The sequence below is a fragment of the Balaenoptera borealis genome (assembly GCF_965194805.1).
Source record: "Balaenoptera borealis genome assembly, chromosome: 10".
NCBI lineage: Eukaryota > Metazoa > Chordata > Mammalia > Artiodactyla > Balaenopteridae > Balaenoptera > Balaenoptera borealis.
The window spans coordinates 91,517,634-91,534,897 of record NC_138874.1 but is presented as its reverse complement, the minus strand read 5'-3'; the positions used below and the strand labels follow the sequence as shown (position 1 = coordinate 91,534,897).

At 37.0% G+C, this 17,264-nt stretch overlaps 1 protein-coding gene across 14 annotated transcripts in view; it reads right to left on the bottom strand.

Annotated features, from left to right (window-relative positions):
* Positions 1-17,264, bottom strand: part of BTRC (beta-transducin repeat containing E3 ubiquitin protein ligase) — a 181,917-nt gene that overhangs the window by 97,442 nt on the left and 67,211 nt on the right. The window contains exon 3 of one of the 14 annotated variants that reach the window (XM_082408336.1): positions 2,838-2,924. The exons of 11 other annotated variants lie outside the window; for them this stretch is intronic. In XM_082408336.1, the coding sequence (XP_082264462.1) occupies positions 2,838-2,924 (87 nt within the window). Of the gene's footprint in view, positions 1-2,837; positions 2,925-6,720; positions 6,741-17,264 lie in introns of those variants that run through there. 2 more of the 14 variants (XM_082408334.1, XM_082408333.1) reach the window with 2 other exon arrangements.

The window sequence follows — 17,264 nt, the reverse complement described above, 5'->3', positions numbered from 1 at the left end:
TATAGCTATATATATATATATTCTTTTTCAGATTATTTTCCATTATAGGTTATTATAAGATATTATAGTTCCCTGTGCTATACAGTAGATCCTTGTCTATTTTATATATAGACATTTTATTTTATATATAGTAGTATGTATCTGTTAATCCCAAACTCCTAATTTATCACACCCCCTTTCCCCTTTGGTAACCGTAAGTTTGCTTTCTGTATCTGTGAGTCTACTTCTGTTTTGTAAATAAGTTCATCTGCATCATTTTTTTTAGATTCCACATATAAGCATGATTATTTAATTTTATTTAGTTGAATAAATAATGATTAACCAATTCAGATTGTGCTAAATTAATCAATGATCTCTTTAAAAAAATCTGTTATTAGTATCGTCAATGCTATTTTGTTGAGTATGGAATGAAAAAATCACTAACTTCAGAGTTTGATAATGAATGATTGGTTTGAGAGATATCAAACATTAGTTTTAATACCACAGTACTTGTTCTTTGCAGTACAGAAACTGTGAATACCATAATAGCCAACTTTGGTAGTAAAGTTTGTTTGCCACAATTCCCTCTTGTGGAAACCGATATACCTCGTGCTCCTGCATACGAGGAAGGAACGGTAGACTTCAAAACCAGCTGCCTATCACTGACTGCTGTACAAAGGATATTCTGGGTAGTGGTTGGTAAAGAAAGCACAGCCATTTCTAAATGCCAGTAGCACCCAGCATCTCCTTTCCTTTTGAGTGGAATAAAGTCTGCAAGCACTGACTGGTGGGTCATTTGACCCACGGGGGCCTGGAAAGGTTTCAAGAATAACAGAGGTCATGTAATTGCCAAAAGAGCATTAGCCACTCAATCATAATGGATAATTAAATGACCTACATGATTCCTGAAATAGCTGCTCTATATTTCGTCTATTACTTGCGTCCCTCAAAATAAGCTACTCGTCTGGTCTGCCTTGACCTGCAAAAGTCCAACCTGTGCCTGAAAACTAGCTATATGCTTCTGTTGCTTTGTAAATCCACACCCCCCCACACAAGTAGTCATGCCCCAGACTATGCTTTCAAGAGGACACACACACAAAAATCAATCTTGTATCCTTCTCCCTATTGTGCTCTCTGGAATACAAATGACTAAAGCAAAGAAAAAAAATTAGTGAATTCCTGACTTAGATCTTTGGGAGATAAAAGGAAGAAGCATAAGAACTACAAAAAAGGAAAGTCATGACAAAAAATTTTTTAAGTTTTGCTCATATGCCTCCAAAGACTTTTACATTGATTATAAAGCTAGTAAGGAATTTTTTGTGGGTAGTAAGTCATTAAAACTCCAGTTGCCTGAATTGCATTTTTGATATGTGGGCTATTAGAATCTCTCCTGGCCTAGATTTTAGTTCATACAGAAAGCAAACTGCTTCTGAACAAAATAAAATATACATGGAACCAACTGTTTTATAATAGCAGTGGCAAAGGGAGCAAGAATCTATATGCTTCACATTTTCATCTCTTTAAATAGTTCGACAATCTCACTATAATATTTGATCAGAAATACAACCAAATAGAAGCCAGCTGCATGAAATGGCAAAAATGTACTGGAGAATATGCTTCTGTAGGAGAAAAAGGTCTGCCTGTGGCCCTAGAGGTAGCTGCACATCAAGCAAACACTGCAGAAAGAGGCAAGAGACAAGGAACCAAAGACAACTCCACAATAATGGCAAAGGACAAGGGATGTGAGGGACAAAAGAGCTCACATTTAGAATACCTTGGAGGCTACTAGGATTTTTCTGTTCCACAGGAAATTATGTAGCTTTAGGCTACTGACTACCCTGGTCTCTTACTAGTACATGAATGGCTTATTAAACCTAGAACATATCTGTTTTAGTTAACTTCTGGGGGGGGGGGCGTTTAGAGAGGGAGAAGAGAACAAAATGTACTTAAATGCTGAATTTTTTCTCCAGGCTGAATGCCTTTCATCCAATAAGACATTCAAAGCAGTGACCCAGCAAATAGATTGAAAAAGCAATCTTCCGTCCCAGTGCCACATTATCATTCCTATTCACTATTCTCCATGAGATATCTCAATCAGCTGTGTGTAAGTGACAACGCAGCCCATTGCTGGGTTAATTAAACATTTGACTTTAACACCCTCCCCATCATTAAGCAAATAAAAACAGATAATTCAAACTGCACTTCATCCTCAGGGTACAAAACACACATGTCAAAATTAAGAGAGTCCAAGGCCTCTGGGGAATTCTGTTGGGGCTATAATCAGTTTAAATCTTATCTGGTTTATCAATTATTGCATTGATTAAACCAAAGTGGTTATACACAACTCCTCTGCCACATGGGATTGATGTCAGCAGAGCAAGAAAATAACTCCAGGAGGTTCCAAACTGATTTAAAAAGAGACCAACAGACAGACCAATAACAGTCGATTATTACATACCAGTGATCCATATACTGAAGAGTTGATTCTTAGTTTCAGGCGGGTGAAGTGAACTGTTTCCAATAACTATATCCCCCTGCTACACCTTACCACTGGCTTGAGTAAATCCATGTCTTGGAAGATCAACATATTTTCTACTGATTTAAACAGAAGCTAGCATGCTCAGCGGTTGAAATATTTTATAGATACAGACCCTAAACTGTAACAGAGAGAATCTCAAACAAGGAAAACTAAATTTTTTTCTGATCTCACCTGTCTGCACATGACCAGGAACATGCAGGGATGAAAGGGGACATACCGGAGAATTGATTCTCCTAAAAATATGTAATCGCCCAGCTATTACAGTGTCCTAAAACACCAAATTCTTGAAAAACAGAATCTAAGAAATCAGAGACCTTACCATAGATACAGAGTTGTGACTCCTTTTATTAATTCCAAGGGCAAACGTCTTCAAAGCCATTATAACAATGAATGTATAGAGGTGTATCTGCAAACAAAATGTTTCGTCTTTTTTTTTTAAATTTAATTAATTAATTAATTTATTTTTGGCTGCGTTGGGTCTTTTGTTGCTGCACGTGGGCTTTCTCTAGTTGCGGCGAGCGGGGGCTACTCTTCTTTGTGGTGCACGGTCTTCTCACTGCGGTGGCTTCTCTTGTTGTGGAGCATGGGCTCTAGGTGTGTGGGCTTCAGTAGTTGTGTCACGTGGGCTCAGTAGTTGTGGCTCACGGGCTCTAGAGCACAGGCTCAGTAGTTGTGACACGGGCTCTAGAGCACAGGCTCACTAGTTGTGACACACGGGTTCAGTTGCTCCACGGCATGTGGGATCTTCCCGGACCAGGGCTCGAACCTGTGTCCCCTGCGTTGGCAGGCAGATTCTTAACCACTGCGCCACCAGGGAAGTCCCAAACAAAATGTTGATATCCAAGCCCTAACATATGGAATTCCTACTGAATTTTTTTAAACACAATTTTTGATACTCTCCTGCTCAATTGTGTAATATCCTTCAAATGTCCAAACCCTTATCGACACAAGGCCATGCCCTACTATATATGAGAAAGGCACCAATAAAGCCTACTAACAAAAAAAGGTGTGTGGGGGGGGTTAAAATGACTCCACACCTTATATTTGTGCACTCATAGCTATGCTCTTCAGAAACAAAATTTGTTCATTGCTAATGTGGGCACACGTGCAACCAACCATAATTTAACTTATCTCCTTCAGATTTTTTGTTTTCAGGCAGACTAAGTAAGAAACCTGCATTAGCATGCTATATTCTACACTCACCACTAGAAATACTGAGGGTGCTATTTGTAATTGTATTCTTTTTAAGAGGTTTGTTCTCTGCAGCTGTTTTCTGCTTGCAGTGTATTTTGTGTAATCAGCACATCATCATAAATACATTGGCTGTTCCCCTGAGGGCAGCTGTCAGTGTTTAATTTACAGAACAACCTGGCCAATGTGAATTTTAACACTACAGCACTATGGCAAGGAGTTACCACACTCTGTGAAAAACAGGTTTCTATGAATTTTTATATCAAGAGCGGGTCCCAGGACAATTTAAGTTCTAGAAATAGATGGTTTAAAGAAGTACTTTATACCGTGTATGCAGTAGACTCTTTCCCACTCATAGCCTCAGAAGAAAACCTGAAGTAACTACCAAACCACAAGTGGGCACTACAAATTCTGGAGACAACAGGGTTTAAAATCTATGATTTACCAGCAGGAGGCACTGTAATAAATGTTACCCATCTCTTTTTAAAGCTACATGTAAAGCTATCAAAACCATTACTGCTGGGCTTCCCTGGTGGCGCAGTGGTTGAGAATCTGCCTGCCAATGCAGGGGACACGGGTTCAAGCCCTGGTCTGGGAAGAGCCCACATGCTGCCGAGCAACTAGGCCCATGAGCCATAATTACTGAGCCTGCGCGTCTGGAGCCTGTGCTCCTCAACAAGAGAGGCCGCGATAGTGAGAGGCCCGCGCACCGCGAGGAAGAGTGGCCCCTGCTTGCCACAACTGGAGAAAGCCCTCGCACAGAAACGAAGACCCAACACAGCCTTAAATAAATTAATTAAAAAAAAAAAAAAACCCATCACTGCTCCCTTAGAAGGTATGTAAAGGCAGAAGGGAAAACCATTTAAGATCACTCTTTTTGCTGAGATGAGCTATATCTGATACGAAAATAAGTATACTGGATCCTTAGACCTGCTACTAAGCCAGACCTCTAGCTCAATGAATGGGAAAAATACACGAAACTAATGGTTATTCACAGCAGTAGTCCCTCAAATTATCTGCATAGTGCCTGGTACATAAGTTCTCAATAAATGTCTAATAAATAACTGTAATCTCCTTGAGGACAGGGTCTGAATCTTAATTTATGCCCAGTACTTTGTACAGTACCTGGCACACAGAAGGTACTCTATACATGAATTAAATTGAGTTGTGGCTAGTTGTGAATGGCAATGTTATTTGTAAAGCTTTAGATCTACATGGTGTCAAAATACATTTTCTAAATCAGTAAAATGTCCTTGAAAGCAGATATAAAGAGTGCATATCATATATTTTAGTCATTTAAAATTTTTTGATTTATTTTATCTTTTATTTTTGGCTGCATTGGGTCTTCGTTGCTGCACACGGGCTTTCTCTAGTTGCGGTGAGCAGGAGCTACTCTTCGTTGCGGTGCACGAGCTTCTCATTGCAGTAGCTTCTCTTGTTGCAAAGCAAAGGCTCTAGATGTGCGGGCTTCAGTAGTTGTGGCACTCGGGCTCAGCAGTTGTGGTGCACAGGCTCAGTAGTTGTGGCGCACGGGCATAGTTGCTCCGCAGCTTGTGGGATCTTCCCAGACCAGGGCTTGAACCCGTGTCCCCTGCATTGGCAGGCGGATTCTTAACCACTGCACCACCAGGGAAGCCCCTGTTTTAGTCCTATTAATCAATGCTATTTGTATAGCTCTGAAACCTACGTAGCTCAATCCTACAATAAAAACCAAATTAGCCTATAAAATATTGGAATGTTAAAACTTACTTTTTATTTTAATAATGAAGATCATATATAAGAGACTGAAACTTTTATATAAGAAAGGTATCCAACAGCACTTTTCTATTGTTAAAGTGGTATTACAGGTCCACATACACACTCTATAAATCAAGTGATTATACATGTGTATTTTTCTGTTAAGGGTTATTTTATAAGTTAGAATGCCTAGAGTTATACTGAGTCAAAATACAGTTCATGCTTGCTGAGTTGTCCTCAGTGTATTTGCTTTTAAAGTTGTACAGAATTATATTTTCATGTTTTACAAAAATCATTAAATTGTGATTAATGGGTTCTTTTTTTTTAGAAAAGGAAGAATTACCTATTTCACTTCAGAGAATTTCAAACTTGACCAAATTTGTGATAAAGTTAAATTTTAAACAATTAACTAGAGCAGCAGAAATCTGTAAAACTTGCTCTGAGACTGCTATAATTAAAATATTTCCTATAATAATTTAAAAATTTTATATAAGCATAATTATGTATAGTAAAATTTGATAACACCCTTAAATTGACTGACTCTCAGTATTTTGACAACCAGAAAGAAATTTTATTTAAGAACACAAGCCCTATATCATTACTTTCTGTTATGCTAAGAATTTTTAAAAGGTAATTCTTTTTTACATTTATGTCATATGAAAGGCAAAATGAAAAAGAACATGACCCATTGACTCAGTACATTTGGATTTGTTTTCACCAATTATACTGATATTAGAAGCTAGAAGTTTTTAATTCAGTTGAATATTTGAGACTTAATACTTTGTAAAAAACTTTATGCCTAATAAAACATATCTTAATTCTTAATAGGTAAATTAATCACATTCTTTCTTCTTAGATTTAGAACTACAAAAATACATCCTGAGACCTTTTGAACTAAACTGGATGGGGTTAGACTAAGGTCACACTAGATCAGATGACTACATTCTGTCTTCCCTGGAGACCAGGCAGTACTTCCACGCGCTGCCATTAGATAGCAGCACAGTACACACCATCATTCATATCTCCCACAGTCTCGGAATTATCTCAGTTACACACACACACACACACACACACACACACACACACACACACACTGATTCTAATTCAATTAGTGCAGTCGGCAACTCCAGAAAAGAGTAATTCAATTAGTGCACTGTGGAGCTCTACAATACCTCTAAGCAGATGTTCACCATCTTCAAGAACTGGAGCTAGGTTTAAAATACCTGTACCACTCAAATATGCCACTACATTACATCATTTATCAAAGTACTTACATATGCCTTTCTGACTTCAAAGAAAAGGTGAAGAAACACACTCAGGCTAAGTTCTTAGAGATTTTTCCATCATCTACACCAAAGAAATATATTCAATTTTAGGCTGCAGTAATTAAATTATATAACCCAAATTATGTTCAAAACAAGATGTGTCACTGTATTCTACACTTTTGCAGCACTGCCTCTAGTTATGCATGCCACACTGTAACGAGGACACTGCCAAGATGGAATGCATTCATAAGGAGGGACAATCACAATGATTAACACCCTCCATCAAAATACAGGGTTATGAAAATGACAGGAATGATTATTAGCATTTTCCAAAGAAATACTAACAGAACCAGGAATATTCACTCTGGGCACAGCAAATATAAGTAACATGATAGCTATCCTCAAACATATAAATACATGAAAAAGAAAACAATTACTTTGTATTACCACAAAAGGTAGGTGAATAAGAAGTTTGACTCCTTGAGAGAAAATTTTCTAACAGAACCAACAGTGAAGAAGAAAGCAAGATGCCTCAAGAAGTTCAGCTTGCCAGTAATGGTAGTGATCAGGCAGAGATTAGATGACCCCTTGCCAAAAACACTTCATAAAGGATTCCTATATATAACTAGATGGCCTTCTGACATCATTTCCAACACTGAAATTCTATGGTTCTATGAATATACTGATTTTTGCTTATAAGGCAAGCCTGGACTTTAAGTAATAAAGCTAATCATTATTATGGAGGAGTGGCTGTATAAAAGCCCATGGGCTGTGAGGCATTTTCATAGTGATTGCTGCATGATAATACACCAAGGGAAGAAGAAAATTTGTAGTTTCTCTGTTTTAAGATTTAGGAGGTCCCATAAATGTAGATATTTCTAGTCTTATTTCTTAGATAAGCACTTGCACTCCTCTTGTTCTTCCAAGATTGAAAAGAATGGCTTGGTTTCACTTATCCTCAGGATATCAGCCAATGAGAAATCAATTTTAGAAGAATGATTTTTGAAAACTCCCCCACTGAGTCAAGACACTGGGTTCTCATAGCTTAAATGCAAATCTACATCAATATTTATGCTTTAAAAATATAGAGCAATACTTAAAACAACAGTAAGTAATTCTCAATATCCCTCCCTTTTGCCTTGCTTTCTCTGTGCTGTACTTGGTAAGTGAGGACATAATTCTGGGTACAAGGGAGCAGGACATTATTTTACAAATACCATCTCCTCTTTCTAGCATGCCCTCAAAGCAGGGAATTAAGAAATGTCAGGAATGATTATCACCATTTTTCCAGTGCATTTCACTATATATTCATGATAGAGAATAGCTCCTGCCTTTCACATTTGCAGAGGGAGAAGACTAAGCTAAACAGCTGTGCTTTAAAAGCATCAATAAGACTTAATTCAAGTACTTTCAACACAAACTCCTACTTTTTCAGACTCCAGAAGAATTCCAAAAGGTCATTCTCACTTAAAACTTTACTTGTAAGGTCTAGGCCCCCAAAATGAATTAAGATAAAAGCACATATCTGACAATAGAGCTGTTTCCTTAGAACGAAAAAAAATTTTTTTTTCTATAAAATATGTTGTTTTAAGATACACTGCAACTTAGGGGCTTCCCTGGTGGCACAGTGGTTGAGAATCTGCCTGCCAATGCAGGGGACACGGGTTCAAGCCCCAGTCTGGGAAGATCCCACATGCCGCGGGGCAACTGGGCCCGTGTGCCACAACTACTGAGCCTGCGCTCCGCAACAAGAGAGGCCAGGATAGTGAGAGGCCCGCGCACCGCGATGAAGAGTGGCCCCCACTTGCCGCAACTAGAGAAAGCCCTCGCACAGAAACGAAGACCCAACACAGCCAAAAATAAATAAATAAAAATAAATAAATTTATTTTAAAAAAAAGGAGATAATTATTTAAAAAAAAGATATACTGCAACTTAAATAGCAATAGAAAACTCATTCTATTACTAGAATATATTTTCCAAGAAATTTATGATTTGGCTTTTTCAACAAAAATTTTCTATTCACGTGCCATTAAGCTGTACTAATACAAACATAATGGTTCTTACATATTATCTATTCATCAACATTCTTACTATAAATATGAATTCTGCACTTTTTTTAAAAAAAGGTATTTTTTTCTTGCCAAACGTTTAAGGCTTAATGAACCACTTGCCAAAACTGTGGATAATTAGAGGAATAAATAACATGGTTGGGTTAATTTTTATTTGACTGGCAATACTACCATATAGAAGGCTATCAGTTTAACAAACTATGTCACTCCATTTCCTATCCTTACCCACTACCGCCTTCCCAACTTCCTGCCTCCACAAAAACAGAATCAGGACCTAAGCTAATTCCTCCTTAGAACAGAATGTATTCCATAAACCCCAATATTAGTTTACTAACCCAGCTTTAGTCTCCTTTTGCCCACACCTCACAGCCTGCATTTATGTTCCAGTATTAAGTTCATTTGTTGGCTCCATCAGCACCACTTCTCTTTAACATTGTCCCTTTTCATGCATTTAAGGCAACTACTTCCAACCTTATCAATGAAAGCAGACAAATGGGGGACAAAGGAATGAACTGCAAACACCTCAAACAAGAAAGGTTGCTTAAAAAACCAAGTGTCACATTCTGACAGTTCAATATTTCATAGCCAATACAAGGAATGTGCAACAACACTGCAACTTTAAATCTTTTCCTCCTATGTCAGTCTCTCTTTCTCTCATTGTAATGCCAAAGGGAACAGCAATCAGAGTGGAGATGTTCAACGTGATAGAGGTCAGGACACCATCGGATCAACGTACCAGAAACACGACCTTGTTTATTTTTTTTCCACAGTATTATTGTTTACAGGGTGCTTTGCTCGTGTACCTTGTGGTTCTTAGCTAAAAGATGAAATTACAGCCCAGGATGAAGTGCTCAGGCACACATCCAATTTGTGTTTCCATCTCAGAAAACAAAAAGCTTCTAAGGCCCTCAGGCTGCCATTCAAACTTGGAGGCTGACATTTTTAACAGCATGAACCAGAGACTGGCAGAGAGAATGATCTAATGCATTTCTGACTTGTCAATCAAAGATCTCACCTCTGCTGTCTTGTAAACAGTTGGGGGCCATCTAACTACATTCATAAACCTAGGGAGAGCTTACTGCCAGCTGGGGTGCTGGAGCCACATGCTCTGGCTTCTATTCACCAAAATCATGATTCAGTTTTATAATCTCACTGTAGTCTGTAGGCACATTTCCAAGACTACTGGAATAGAACCAGAGTAGGGAATACAAAAGAGATTTTGGTCAAATACTGTGTTATTTTCAAGCTGTTGGAATCCTGTACCCATTTTATCCTCATTTTACCAATTCTCCCCGAAGGATTGCACTATGCTACAACTGAAATGCTTAAAAAAAATTAATGACCTGACAATGTAAAAATCTAGGGGAAATATACTAATATTATACTAGAAATTTCCCTTACGTTTTATTACCAGTAAAGAAACAGGCACTCCCCAAAACACGGCTCATGCAAGCCGTGTTTCTCATGTTCATATACAAAAGCTGTGCATAAACTAGTTTTAAATACTGCAATATATATTTGTGTGTGTGAAACACAAAAAGATAAAACGAGTACTTATCCTTGTATACCTTCTCTTCTGTTTATGATCTTTAACACAAAAAAATTAGACCAAATCAGGCTAAGATGTGAACTTCTTGCTAAAGGATCATATATAAAAATGAATTTACTCTTTTTATGTCAATTTTACTGGGTACAGAATTCCAATTTAATTCATACCAAGCCATAGATACTAGGTTTGCAACAAAGGTCTCGAGAATTTGAATGGTACACCTGAGAATTTTAAAACACAGGTGACAGACCAACCCAGCAGGGAAAAAGTACACTGCAAAATCCCGTTTCATGATGATGTACTACATCTTAGGCCCAAATAACTATTTCAAAATATAGACTTGGTTTTCAGAGGACTGGGCCAGAGAATATAGAAAAGCTCACAGCTATTCAACATCACTCTTAGGAAAAACAGAACTCATGGGTATCACCCCCCAATGGTAAAGTACTGCAATTCTCAGAGGCCTAAGCAGCGAAACAGTCAAGAGATTGGTCTTTTTTTTTTTTTTCCCAATGAGGCCTACATAAATAACCTGGGTTTCTCTCATCATGAAAAATGACAAAGAGTTTCCTAAATGCTGCCTGTCTACCAAGATTCCATATCCTGACAGTCCACATAAAATACCAAGTCTAAAAACTAACACAAGGAAGGACAGCAAGACAATAAAACACTACCACATAAAACAGCACAATAGTGAAAGAAGGTACAAATAGCTGTGGCAGTCACAAAACAACCAACAATGATTCCTGAATAGCACATAAAGAACTCCTGTGGTACTCTGGCCTCTACTCAGCACACAGATGGCAATAACAAGAAGGTAATCTTGGAATATAAAGAAAGTAATATGTACCTCTCCAGAGGATACAGGTGAGTCTTAACTGCCCATAGGAAGAATTTCTCTGGTAAGGACAGTACATCCACAGAGGCTCCCACCACCCTTAAAGTTTTCATCAATTTGATTTTTCCGGTCTGTGCTTCTTATACTGGGGTAACTCCAGGCGTCCGGGGGTACCTATACTCTCCCTTCTGCCATTAGGGGTCATGTTAAGTTAGGGCAGTTAGGTAAAATCTGACATTATTCAACATAAAAGCAATAAACCCTCTTTGTGGAGTGAAAAGTTTAATTTTTCAGATCCATCAGGAAATACAACAAAAAAAATTTTTAAGGAAATCTGATCCTCTCACAATAAGATGATATGGTTTAATCTAGATATTAGATAATGTTGCATATTAGCCTGTAAATGAACATTACCTGCATCACAGACACGTCAAAATACTTAGCAATGGAGGAATCTATTATTACCAAACTTAAAACAGAGTATTTACAACAACTAAGTAGGCATCCTGAAAGACAAGTCAGTCCTAATGGTGTCATTCTTCCAAGACAATTTCTAGCATAAAGTAAAATACACCAAATTCAGGTCATCTCTAACTTTTCTTAGTTAAATATACATAAAAGTTGAAAGGGTAGAAGCTGAACAATAAGTTTCAATTTTAGCTAAAATGTTTTAAAATCCATAATTATACTTTCTTTTTAATAAATGATCTTCAATAATATATTTCCAACATTTTGCACATATACTTTAATTTTGTTCCCAATCAAGGCTAAAGGGTCACTTTCAGTGTCCCTAATGATCTCCATCCATTCTGTAGACTGTAGTTTATCACTACCATCATTTTAATTTTCCCGGTGTCTATTCTTGTATAGAATAAGGGTAAAATGCAATAAAAGTCAAATAATTGTACAAACACACTGCTGTGAAGATAAAGACGTTGACATCATTGAAACTGAACTGTTAGCTGGCTGGCAGTGCCACTATTTAATAGCTTGAAATGTGCATTTGTTCATCAACAAGAGTCCAAATTCAGCATACAAAATCCAATTCAGAAGGGATCATCGTAGTGTGAGTTGTATGAAAGCCAAATGTATAAAATTTGAGGATTGCCCATAAATCAGACTCAGCATGTTTTCCTTTTTTCCATGTAACTGTGTAGTCTTTGGAATGATTGTTTAATTATCATGACTTCTTTCTGAATACAGAACACTTGTGTATATGTATGTGCATAAACACTTGTGTTTATGAGTATAGGTCTTCCCACCCTATATATGTTATTTAATAATTTTCTTCAAATTATCTAAGTCCATTCATTCATTCAGCAAAAATTCATAAAGCACATACTCTGTATCAAGCACTTGATACTGTGCTTGACATTGGAAATATAAACAAAATATAGTCCTACTCTCAAGGAACTGAGCAATCACAATAAGCATATCAGTGCTTATGACAGAGGTATCTATTGCATGCTGTTGGTACAGATGCTCTACGTTAAAGCCGGGGAGTGAAAAGATCAGTGAGGGCCTTTATCCTAGAGGTGAAACAACTTGAGCGAACTGTGGAATTTAATTAGCCAGGTAGATAAAAGTGGGAGGCAGGGGGTAAGGGAAGATAGGTGTTTTCAGTAGCATTCTCCAGGTAGGGAAAACAGGATATGCAAAGACACAGAGCATGGGAGAACACAGCACCTTTGGAGAACTGTGAATTTGAAATGGCTAAAAATTACATGGGATAGAGTGACCAAAATCAATGTAACCAGGTGACAAACATAGAATTTAATTAAGTACAGAATAAAGTTGAAAATCAGAAAGTATTACTATCAATAAAATAGTAATATCTGGGAGGACATTTAAAATATTTCCTTTTTTCTACTTCTCTGTATTTTCTATAATTATTAAATTTTTATTTTATTTTATAATTTTATAATAAAATGGTAATAATAAATATATTTTAAAACAAAATTATATTTGCCTGGGCATGCCTGTGTGTGTACATGCATGCATAAATGGATAAGTCATTCTAGACTGAAGGAAACTAGCATACTGATTGATGATTATCTTAAAGTAGAAGAAGTATGAGTGATACTTTCTTGTTTATATATTTACCAAATAGTTTACATATTCTACTATAAACAATAAGTTAGTTTTATAAGCAGATGAAAATGTAGGGTTTCCCCCCCACACAAAACAAAAACATTTTTGACTTCTCACTATATGCAAACTCCTAATGTAAGGAGTATAGCTAGGATAAACATAGGTCAAATGTCAATATATGCACAAAAAAGGACTGAATTTTTAAAAAAATTCTATTGTACTTGATTTACAATGTTGTGTTAATTTCTTCTGTACAGCAAAGTGACTCAGTTATGCAGATATATATATATATTTTTTTCATATTCTTTTCCATTATGGTTTGTCACAAGATATTGAATATAGTTCCCTGTGCTATACAGTAGGACCTTGTAGTTTATCCATCCCATATACATAGTTTGCCTCTGCTAATCCCAAACTCCCATTCCTTCCCTCTCGTACCCTTGGCAACCACAAGTCTGTTCTCTATATCTGTGAATTTGTTTTTGTTTCGTAGACATGTTGATTGGTATCGTATTTTAGATTCCACATGTAAGTGATATCATATGGTATTTGTCTTCCTCTTTCTGACTTACTTCCTTTAGTATGATAATCTCTAGGTCCATCCATGTTGCTGCAAATGGCATTATTTCATTCTTTTTGATGGCTAATATTCCATTGTATATATATATACCACATCTTCTTAATCCATTCATCTCTCAATGGACATTTAGGTTGCTTCCATGTCTTGGCTATCGTAAATAGTGCTCCTATGAACATAGGGGTGCATGTATCTTTTCAAATTACAGCTTTGTCTGGGTATATGCCCAGGAATGGGATTGCTGGATCATATGGCAACTCCATTTTTAGTTTTTGGAGGAACCTACATACTGTTTTCCATAGTGGCTGCACCAATACACTCCCACCAACAGTGTAAGAGCATTCCCTTTTCTCCACACCCTCTTTAGCATTTGTTATTTGTAGACTTTTTAATGATGGCCATTCTGACTGGCGTGAGGTGGTACCTCACTGTAGTTTTGATTTGCATTTCTTTAATAATTAGCGCTGTTGAGCATCTTTTCAGGTGCCTATTGGCCATCTGTATGTCTTCTTTGAAGAAATGTCTATTTAGGTCTTCTGCCCTTTTTCAATTGGGTTGTTTGTTTTTCTGTTGTTGAGTTGTATGAGATGTTTGTATATTTTGGAAATTAAGCCCTTGTTGGTTGCATTGTTTGCAAATATTTTCTCCCATTCCACAGTTTGTCTTTTCATTTTGTTTACAGTTTCCTTCACTGTGCAAAAATTTGTAAGTTTGATTAGGTCCCATTTGTTTATTTTTATTTCTATTGCATTGGAAGACTGACCTAAGAAAACATTGGTAGATAAGATTTATGTCAAAGAATGTTTTGCCTACGATCACTTCTAGGAGTTATAGGGTGTCATATCTTACGTTTAAGACATTTATTTATTTATTTATTTATTTTTTGGCTGTGCCAGGTCTTAGTTGCAGCATACGGGATCTTTCGTTGCAGCACGTGGGCTTCTCTCTAGTTGTGGCGTGTGGGCTCCAGAATGCATGGGCTTAGTAGTTGCGGTGCATGGACTCTCTAGTTGTGGTGCGTGGGCTCCAGAGCGCGCGGGCTCAGTAGTTACCGCACGTGGGGTCCAGAGCACGTGGGCTCTGTAGTTGCGGCACACGGGTTCTCTAGTTGTGGTGCACAGGCTTAGTTGCCCCGAGGCATGTGGGATCTTAATTCCCTGACCAGGGATCTTAATTCCCTGACCAGGGATCGAACCTGTGTCCCCTGCATTGGAAGGCAGATTCTTAACCACTAGACCACCTGGGAAGTCCCATGTTTAAGTCTTTAAGCCATTTTGAGTTTATTTTTGCACATGTTGTGAGGGTATGTTCTAACTTCTTTGATTTACATGCAGCACCACATGCTGAAGAGACTTTTTCCCATTTTATATTCTTGCCTCCTTTGTTGAAGATTAATTGACCATAGGTGTATGGGTTTTTTTCTGGGCTCTCTACTCTGTTCCATTAATCCATATGCCTGTTCTTATGCCAATACCACACTGTTTTGATTACTGTAGCTTTGTAGTATTGTCTGAAGTCTGGGAGGGTTATGCCTCCTAGTTTGTTCTTTTTCCTCAGGATTGCTTTGGCAATTCTGGGTCTTTTATAGTTCCATATAAATTTTAGGATTATTTGTTCTAGTTCTGTGAAAAATATCATGGGTAATTTGATAGAGATCACATTAAATCTGTAGATTGCTTTGGGCAGTGTTGCCATTTTAAAAATATTAATTCTTCTAATCCAAGAGTATGGGATATCTTTCCATTTCTTTAAATCATCTTTAGTATCCTTTATCAATGTTTTGTAGTTCTCAGCATATAAGTTTTTCACCTCCTCGGTGAGATTTATTCCTAAGGTTTTTTTGTTTGTTTGTTTTGTTTTCTGATGTAATTTCAAAAGGGATTGTTTGCTTACATTTCTTTTCTGATATTATTAGTGTAAAGAAATGCAGCCAATTTCTGTGTGTTAATCTTGTATCCTGCTACCTTGCTGAATTCGTTTATCAGTTGTAGTAGTTTTTGTGTGGAGTCTTTAGGGTTTTCTATATATAGTATCATGTCATCTGCATATAATGACAATTTTAGCTCTTCCTTACCTATTTGAATACCTTTTTTTTTTCTCTTGTCTGATGGCTGTGGCTAAGACTTCTAATACTGTGTTGAAGAGAAGTGGTGAGAATGGGCATCCTTGTCTTGTTCCAGATTTTAGTGGGAAGGCTTTCAGCTTTTCACCATTGAGTATTATATTGGCTGTGGGTTTGTCATAAATAGCTTTTATTATGTTGAGATATGTTCCCTCTACACCCATCTTCGTAAGGTTTTTATCATGAATGGATGTTGAATTTTATCAAATGCTCTGTGTCTACTGAGATGATCATGTGGCTTTTGTCCTTTCTTTTTTTTAAAAAAAAAAATTTATTTATTTATTTATTTGGCTGTGCCAGGTCTTAGTTGCAGCATGCAGGACCTAGTTCCCTGACCAGGGATCAGACCCGGGCCCCCTGCATTGGGAGCACGGAGTCTTAACCACTGGACCACCAGGGAAGTCTCTGTCCTTTCGTTTGTTGATGTGGTGTATGACACTGATTAGTATGACACTGTTGAACCATCCTTGTGACCCTGGGATGAATACAACTTGGTCATGGTTTTATGTGTTGCTGGTTTCGGTTTGCTAATATTTTGCTGAGAATTTTTGCGTCTACATTCATCAAAGATACTGGCCTGTAATTTTCTTTTTTGGTACTGTCTTCGTCTGGTTTTGGTATAAGGGTGACGGTGGCTTCACAGAATGTCTTTGGGAGCGTTCAAAAGGAACTGAATTTTTTATTGAATAGAAATTATGCAGTACTGAGATGATTTATATACAGTGGGAGGGTGATCAATTAGGACTTTGATAAGTAAGCATTTTTGTCATGGGGTAATTTTCCTTATGGTATTGTTTTGTAATAAGTTTTACATGTTCATTTACATTCAGTGTGATAATCCATATTCCCCTAAAACCTGAAATGTAAAATAAGGCTTCCATACATGTATATATACGTATATTCTGAATAATGCTTAATTTTCCTAGTATTGCTCCACATTAACATTTCATGTAGCAGATGGTAAGATTTAGTAGACTTCTAAGTATTTTTCTTTTTTAATTTTATTGAAGTATAGTTGACTTACAATGTTGTGTTAGTTTCTGCTGTACAGCAAACTGACTCAGTTATACATATACATATGCTTTTTCATATTCTTTTCCATTATGGTTTATCACATACTGAATATAGTTCCCCGAAATCTAAGTATTCTTAAACAGTAAAATATATTACATAATCTCTCCTGAAGTCAATCCTCAACAATTTCAACCTTTGACAAGGAACCCTAGCTAATATTAAAATACTATATGATTCAAGCTCAAAAATTCCTTAAAATTACTAGCTATACTTGACACCTAAAATATTATAA